The sequence below is a fragment of the Dendrobium catenatum genome, unplaced genomic scaffold (genome assembly GCF_001605985.2).
Source record: "Dendrobium catenatum unplaced genomic scaffold, ASM160598v2 fragScaff_scaffold_718, whole genome shotgun sequence".
In the NCBI taxonomy this organism is placed as follows: Eukaryota; Viridiplantae; Streptophyta; class Magnoliopsida; order Asparagales; family Orchidaceae; genus Dendrobium; species Dendrobium catenatum.
This window is the reverse complement of record NW_021319180.1, coordinates 625,139-633,963: the sequence shown is the minus strand read 5'-3', so window position 1 is coordinate 633,963 and position 8,825 is coordinate 625,139. Positions and strand designations below refer to the sequence as shown.

The 8,825-nt window shown below is 34.9% G+C and overlaps 1 protein-coding gene across 1 annotated transcript; it reads left to right on the top strand.

Moving 5' to 3' along the window:
* The first annotated feature begins 885 nt into the window (after window positions 1-885).
* LOC110107364 (WEB family protein At2g38370-like) lies at window positions 886-6,978 on the top strand. The gene is made up of 2 exons (XM_020837606.2): window positions 886-1,203; window positions 5,206-6,978. Exons 1-2 carry the CDS (start codon window positions 1,003-1,005, stop codon window positions 6,565-6,567), a joined length of 1,563 nt encoding a protein of 520 aa, XP_020693265.1. The 5' UTR covers window positions 886-1,002; the 3' UTR covers window positions 6,568-6,978.
* The last annotated feature ends 1,847 nt before the right edge of the window (window positions 6,979-8,825 follow it).

Here is an 8,825-nt window from a genome sequence, read left to right as displayed (position 1 = left end):
CTTTGTGAAGAATGAGGGCTCTATTTATAGTTTTTCTGGAGTGGCATAACTCGCAAATAGGCCTAAGATCAGGGGCGAATAAGGAGTGGTCGAATGGACGGCCGATATTAAATCTTACGATCGAGCACCGTTCGTTAGACATTTGAAGGCTTTAGTGATGTCGGAATTCAATGATCTTGGGCTCGTTGGATTTGTTTCGTCGAGCCGTTCGATTCGAGTATAAGCTCGTTAAAATCAGAGACCGTTTGGTAACTCAAATTGTGATTTGAACCTTCCAACAGCACTTCGAGTCTTCGATTTGGGCTCATTTGTCTCGGATTGAGTCGAATTTGGTGTCGTTGGATTCGTATTTCCGAGACGCTCAGTTTGACTATAAGTTTGTTGAAATCGAAGTTGAGATGGCTTCCAAATTAATTTTAGAAGTTTCCAACTCCATTCTGCATCGAGATTCGTGCCCTATCAAGATAAGTTTTTGGTGATGTATCAATACTCATTTTACTTAGAACTAAATAATCTCTTAATGAAAATGCTTTACTCTAAAAGAAACTATAATTTACTCAAAAACCTACTTTTTATTTCAAATTATATAAATAGGTGACTCTTTTATTTTTTAATTTGGCCAAAACAATTCAAGTATCAAAGGGCATTATTAAAATCTAAAATTTTATGTAAAATTGTTTCAGAGCAGTTGTTATTGTTTTCCAACGATCCTTCTGAGGATAAAGTTAAAAGATGACAGAGAGTTAACGGCTAGCAATAACACAACTGCAACGGCCATAGCTGGGTCAACAAAAAGTTACATTCCGTAATTTCTCCAAGTTTCTAGGGGCTCTACGGTATACAAGATTTTAACGTTCCCCTAAAAAAATATCCGAAGGTTCGGTCCATGTTGCCATGCGTCACCCAATTCCCAAATCCATCCGTAGATAACGCTCAAGTTTCTTCCACTAGGGCAAAGGGTGGTCGAGAATAGAAATTGAGAAGGGGAAAGAAGAGAACGCAATGGATGCTACCAAAGCTTCGCCATTTTCGGAGAAGAAAAAGCCTGTACCGGTAGAAAACCTAGTCTTTGGCGAGAAATCCAAATGGAGAAGAGGTGAGGTCGACACTTCAGCTCCTTTCGAATCGGTTAAGGAAGCTGTGGATCGTTTCGGAGGGAGCGCCGTCTGGAATTCCCAGCTCAGGATGTTCTTCCTCCCTGAAGTGAGTTTACATTTCGACTCCTTTTTTCTATTTTTGTGTTTTAGTTTTTCTTTTTCATTTGTTCTTAAGCTTCCCCCTTTAAAAACTTTGCAATGCTCCTTTGCGGGGTTTTTTTTTTTCTTGAACCTTTAAGAATTATGCCTTGTAAGTGCTGTATGACCATAATGCAAAGCTTATTGACTAACATTACTTAATAAAGAAGTTGCATTGAGTATATAACTGTTACTGTTCTTCATGACTAGGCGTTTACTGTTAAATACTGAATTATAAAATTTGACTCGGTTTTTATAGTCCCATTAAAAGGTATTTATTTGGGTACTCCATCTGTTGGTGTCTCAATGCACCTATGATCATTTATGTTTGGTTAGCCACCATCTAAATTAATCCGTAGACCGGACATTAGTCATATGAAGAACATCCTTGAGAGCTGCCTATAGGCTGTTTACAGCACTTTTCATTCTCTTTTATTGATAGATACCTTTATCAGAAGAGTGCATATCCCAATGTAAAATAATTGATACTGGTTTGGGTATCTTAATTAGTTGGTGTCTCAATGCACGATCGCCTCTACTTAGCCACTACTAAATTAACCACATATACCTGGCCGAAATCTTACCACTTTAGAGAAATGCTTATAATGCTGTTTCATTGTCATTTATTTCTTTGTTTGGTAGATACCTATATCAGAAGAACGCAAATGTCAATGTAAAATAAGCGAGATTTCTGCTTTCTCATCTGCATTTAAAGAACTAGGCAAAGTTCTCTCTCCTTCTAAAGCCTTAACAAATTTCATTTAGACTATAATGGCCTTCATTCGTTTCCGTCAAATCGAAAAATTGGTTTTCTCATTGAACCTATCAATCTTGACCTTTGAAACACCCATTTTGTTAATCTTAACTAGTGGCTCTGATACCAATTTGTTATAAATGAAAACCTAAGTAATTCAAGATTTTTCCAAATGATTGAAACTAAACTTTCCAAATAATGGTTCGAGTTGCATAGAAGGATCTGTCATTTCAATGTTACAATATGTACCTCTAAACCGCTTAAATAAAACTTAAATAAAAGAATTAGATTCACAAATTTGCAAATTAGTTTTCCCTACAATTAGAACAAGATGAATTATATAGTTAAAAATCTTGATTTTAGACAATTAAAGAATTAGATTATTATTATTATTATTTTTTTTCACAATAATAAATCAGTTTACTGATTAATTAGTTTCAATTAGTTGGTACTTTCTTTTGTGTAAAAACAATGTACAAGAATATAACTAAGAGGTTCTTGCAATCAATCAAATGATACTTAACTAATATTTGAAAGATCTATCAAGATAAATCATTTCCTTGCAAAATGGAACATGGCAAATAATTTTCTCCAAAAACAATAAAGAAATCTAGAAGAAACATGAAATCAGCCACAAGAAATGAACGCGAGCAATTAACGTGGTTCAACACAGTTGTGTTTACATCCACGTGAAGAAAGAGAAGGCTTATATTTTATTATTTGCACAATTGATTACAAAAGCATTTTAGATCTTGGTAAACTATTAAAAGACATACAAATTTGTTAAAGAATGAGAAAGGAAAGATATCACCTGATCAAATCTATTGCCTAAACAAAGAAGAAAGAGTTCTGATCCACCTATTTCTACCTCTTATCTTCTACCGCTTTCCCTTCCATGAACTAGCAGATCACTTGATTCCCTAGCTTTGATCTTGTCGTCTACTCCATCTGCAAGAAGCTCCAACTGAGTCAAAGAGGCAAGAATCATACCTCTCTTGCTCTTGACACTCAAGCACATGCCTTTCCTCTCGATTTCACGGAAATCTCATGAAAAATGAGGAAGAAGACCTAAATCTCACCTTTCTCCCCTTTTTCTCTTGCTTGATTTTATGCTCTTGCTTCCAGTGCTTGGTTTGGCTTACATTAGCCCTCTCTTTTTCTTTGGTTTGATCCCGCTTGCTTAATAAAGAGAAATGCAAACAAAAGGCAATATAAGAGGCTATATGCTGATTTACACAAGAAGCAAACATTGTTAGTCGTAATTAAAATAATAATTTATAAAACTATTAGTGCATATTTAAATAATTATCAATCTACTATTTGATTCAGATAGATTTAACAATGATTAGTTTATTAGATTTAATAGCAGCTGTCTGCGAAACAATCAAGCAGCTGGTCGGCTAGACAACCATCAACAATTGGCTACATATTCCTCAAGCATATTCCAACTCTAACAGTTTAAAGGGGTGGAAATTTAAAATTGAAATTAATAGTTGGGATAATTCTAATGATGATGATCATAAGGAGATGAAAAAGTCAAATTTAAAATATGATTCAAATTTTAACTTCAAGGTAATTGAAAATAAAAAACATTTTAAACAAAAATTTATGCATGTTTTAATCTGAGAACAAAATGATACTTTATATTTATCATAAATTTATTTTTATTTTGCTTTTATTGACAAATTTTAAGGCAATATCCTAATACAGTTGCCACAAAAATAAGTATTTAATATTTGCTGACAAGTGGTGAAATATGGAGTGACTGCTTTTATGCCTATCATAGGAAGGCTAAGTTGGAAGAAATTCATGGCAATGAGTTGACATTATAATGTGATTGCCTATCTTGTAACAATACAAACACTGGACATGCCTATTAATAAAATATATAGGACACAAGCAGATTTTCAACATGGCCTAATAATTTATATATTTTAAAAATTAAAAACACACTGCAATGATTGTACAAATTAAATAAGTACAAAATGAGTTATGAAGTTCTTGGTTGGACAATGGTCATATTTATTATTGATATTCTGGCGCTCACATGCAAAAAAGTAAAATTAGGATATGCCCAATAAGAGATTTAAGTTTTTAAACTTAGTCATTCAAAGACAAGCATGCTAGACATGTTGGGCATATTTATACGATATTTTTTATTTGAATGACATGTCGCAAACATGTAAGCATCCCTAACATGCTACATGTATATTGCTTTATAACAAAGTATCAGTGCAGCATAAGTGATTATAAATTGACGTGAAAGATATAGCAGTCAGGGATGGATGAAGGTGGTGGTACATAAATTTAGTCCGTTGGGAAGAAATGCAATACAATCATTTGATATCTAATTTGATGTTGAACTATCGTGGATGCTAAAGCAATTAAGGGTGGCAGCACCTAAATGGAGTCCCCTTGGACCAATTTATTAATAGATTCCCCAGGGAATAATTACCTTGGGGATCAAATTCTTTACCCCTCCCTCATGCATGTGTGCATGAGTTTGTGAGCGAATGTTTGTGTCTGTGTGAGAGAGAGAAAGAGGAGTTGGCCTTTCATACCGGGAAAACTAATTCACCTCTGTAAATTTGGAAATCTCATTAACAAGTGCATTATTTCTCAATTCACTCTAACTAGGATTAATAAGTGCATTGTTTCTCAATTTTCTTAAGATAGCTCCTTCATCATCAAAAAATTTTCAATTTGCTAACATATAAATCTGCATCACGTTATCATTGATGTTTACTTACATTTTTTTCATTCTCTTGCTTCTGTGTGGGCCTAGAATGGGCTAAGGCATTTATTGTGGCTGAGCTTATGAAAATTCTCCAAGAAAGGTGGGCTTATTTGACCATGAGAAAATTTCATTTTTACTTCAAAAAGCTGTGGATGCTTGCTTCATTTTCATGCAGATTAAGCGATACTGACTTCAAGTTAATCATGACAATCGTGATGAATTCGTTTGTTTTCAGGAATTGTAATTCTATGAGCTAATTTGTTTCGTCTGATGTTTGTAGAACCTTAACTTGAATCTTAAAACACATAATTGTGTGATTTTTCTTTGTCTTGTTCCCGAAAAATGTCAATGAACCAAGCATTGGTGGGAAGATACATTAAACTTACAAAGATAACTTCTTGTACTTCATCATCGATGTACATTAAACTTTGAAAAATATTGTATATTGTTATTTTAAACATTGTGGCTTTTCTTCACAGAAACGCTGTTCTTCCAAGGAATATATGGTTCTGAATGTGCAAGAGCAGGCTGACCAGTTGGAGAAGGGTCTCTTTATAAAAGAACCGGAAGTTCCCAAAAGAGTCTTGGATGACTTTGAATCGCAATTGCAGAAAGAGGAAACCTCTGAAGTCAATAAAATCCCCGGGCCACAGTCAAGTGGCCTAAAATTTCGTCCTGTTGCACTAAAGGAAAAAGAAAATATCTTAATCAATGCAGTCAATGCAGTTACAGATAGAGGTCAATCTTCAGGTTCAATTTTAGATGAGCTAGAGCTGGCAAAGATGAATCTGAGCAGAACAACTTGTGATCTAACAAAAATCCGTGCATTCATTGAAACACTCTACAACGAAATAGAGAATGAAAGAACAATCCAGGAAAAAACACCTGAAAAGCTTTCATCACTTGGAACTATTGTTTCTTTCCTAGAAGAAGATCTGAAGAAAACAACGTTAAAACTACAAATTACCAAAGAAGCTAATGATAACTTGCACAGGGACCCCGTCGATATCTCAAGAGAGATTGAGCATCTGAGGTCTCAGACAGAAGAGTTCAGGCAAACAGCAACAGCTGCCAAATCTGAAGCATCAAACTTAACTTGCGAGATTGAGAAGATGCAAGCGGGTATTAAGACTGCCGAAATGAGGAAGCTTGCTGCTAAGAAAATGGAAGAAGCTGCTAAGGCTGCCGAAGCTGTTGCAATTACTAGGATGAAGGATATAATGAGAGACAAAAACTCGACACTGGCGCTTCCTGTTGAAAAGAATTTGATGTCAGTAACTAATGAAGATTCCTCGGGCAAGAAAATTGAAGTTTCTTCCATGGTTGATGTAGAAACATCAAACCTGTCTAAGCTGGAGTTGCTGGCAAAAGTGAAGGAAGCTGCAGAAGAAGTTAAAACCAGCAGGAAGGTGTTGGAAGATGCATTAAACCGTTTAGAAGCTGCAAACAGTGAGAAGCTGGCAGCTGAAGGGGCATTTTGGAGATGGCCTCTGTATAGTGAGAAGATTCATTCCAGTTCCCCTAAATTTAAGAACTACACATACTCAAGGATGCTTGAATTTAATGGCTTTAACTTGGCTAGTCATACTTCAAAGAGTGGATTCAAACATGCACTATCTATAGGAGAAATACTTAGTAAAAAATTAATGGGTTTGGAAGGATACGAGCATGCTATAAGAGAAATATGCGAGATGCCAGATGAAAAAGATAAGGTCTCTCTTGGTCAAATACTCAATAGAAAACTGGAACTTTTACCTCCTCTGGTTGTTGATGGATTTGTTTGCAAGCAGCAACCCTTAAAGAGGAAGAGAAAGAAATTTGGCTTTGTGGGATTGTCTTAGCTCCTTGAACGAGAAAGCAAGACAAGCAAGAGTTAGAGAAGTCACGTTCTACTCAAGTTTCTACTGGATGGATAAAACAAAGCATGAGAAACTAGATTTGGCATTTGGGAGTTTTTAATAGCTTCTTAAACAGCGGAGCTCCATAAAAAAATGCAGCTAGGACAAAGATGAGAAAGGTTATTGAAATCGAGTTGCTGTAGCTTGTTTCTTTGGCCTATTTCTCACATTCAGTTTGAGAAATATTTCTTCCACTTCAGTGCTAGTGGCATATTCTTTGATGACTGTAATTTTTAGTTAGATTGTCACTAGTCTTAGCTTTTAGTTGAATAAGTGCAGCTTTATATTTCGTCTAGCCGGATATGTTGCTTTTGTATATGTTATCAGTTTATTTTCTTTGTAGCTTTTCCTGTACCATGTTTCCTGGTTTTCCCGTTTGTCTATTTAATGGAATGCGGGGCTGTCAGTGGAAGGAGAAATTATTAGGTTTGGACACGTGATACAGAGAATCATCCGGATTTTTCTTTGTCTATAGTGAAAGCGCAGTCAAAGCGTAGCTTCTACAATAATTGCGCTTTCACTGTAGACAGAGAGAAATCTGGATGATTCTCTCTGTCCGGTATCCGGATCTAATAATTTGCCATTGCCTAGTGGAAGAGGCTTGGAAGGCAGCTGGAGGTTTCCTTGGATCGGAGTTTGGAAGGCCTGCTTGAGACAAGGTGAGGAGGAGTCGATGGAGTTCTTCCTCATTCTGACTTGCCAAGAAGGGCAGAATCTTGGTGGGAATCAAGGGCAGCCAGCAGGATCTCATTATCTTCCTCCTGTCGATCCAGGTTCTAATCGAGAAAACCTATAATTGCTAGTTGCGGTGTGTGCTCCCTCTTTGCCTTTCCTTCAGTTAAAGGTCTGGCGTTGTATCACGCGGGCCTGGATGGGAGGTTCAAGTTGGAATGAAAACAGCCAACTGTGAAAAAAGAATGCAAAATTTATAGCCGGGCGTCCTTTGGAATTGTTGAAATAATATATTTCCATCTATAGCAACATAACAGATAACTACTTTGCATCTATAAAAATCTAATAATCATGGACAGCATCTGTATATATAAAGAAAAATGGGGGCATCGTCCATGATTCATTGATATGTCAAAAATTATATAGTACAATAGACATCAATAGCATCATAAATCTTATGAAGTTAGCAACTTGCACAAAAAAGAAAGGAGCTACTAATTGTTAACCCAAATGAAAAAGAAACTCCTCTCCAAAGGGATGTTTATTGGAATCTTTGGATTTTCAAATCATCATAATTTGAATTTTCAATTAAAAGGAATTCTCTGAGGGGATGTTTTCTTTCTCTTTGGATTTCAAATTAGATGGTTAATATCTCATCTTAAAATTTAACTTTGACAACTCAATTGAATTAAAATACATGCAAAACATTAAGAAAACTCTAAAATAACTTGCATGATTATATTAGGCAATTATAATCAAAATCATCCAAGGTCATTATATAATTAAATTTGCTCAAATTTAAAACACAATTGCACTTGATCATGCTCTTTTAATTTCAAAGAGGATTTAACATTTTTAGCACATACAGAAAATATGTCAATTAAATTTTAATTCAGCCCCTTTGATTTATGGTCCTGCATGAGCATGATTATCTGCAGAAAATTCAGTGAGCATAGATCGTTCTTAACCTAGGAGATTACATCAATTCACAGGTTGAATAATAAAATTAACACATTAATAAACATCATATCAATCAATTAATTGCAATCAGCTTGCAGTAAAAATCATGAAAAACCTGGCACATAAGCAACAAAAAGGAAAACACCAGCCTAGCCTAAAATTAGGATTGGTTGTCCTAACAAATCATCTAAAGTGTATGTGTCAGACTATGTAGCTTAGATATGTCATATACTGGGTAGTTTGTTAAACTTGTCTAATATTTTAATGTTTGTTGTTGGTTGAAGGAGATTTTTTAATTTGAGTTTAAGTGTTAGTGTTTTAATGTTGATTTTAAGATGTATTTTAAGTGTTGAGTGATTACTACATTTGTTTATGCCAATGCGATGAATTTTATTTCACCTTCATTGGGGTTAAATTAATAGGCTCGAAGGCCTGGGTTACCTAATAGTAACCAGTATTATTTAATTAATTTAATTGGTTAAAATTAAAAGGTTGATATTTTTAATATTAATTATTTGGTTGCTTATTTTAATGATTAAGTTAGTTAATATTTTCCATCAATCTATTCG

Coding starts and splice junctions, on each gene's coding strand:
- LOC110107364 (XM_020837606.2), top strand. CDS start 1,003: ATGGATGCTACCAAAGCTTCGCCATTTTCGGAGAAGAAAAAGCCTGTA. Junction 1,204..5,205: donor GGATGTTCTTCCTCCCTGAA/GTGAGTTTACAT, acceptor TTTTCTTCACAG/AAACGCTGTTCTTCCAAGGA.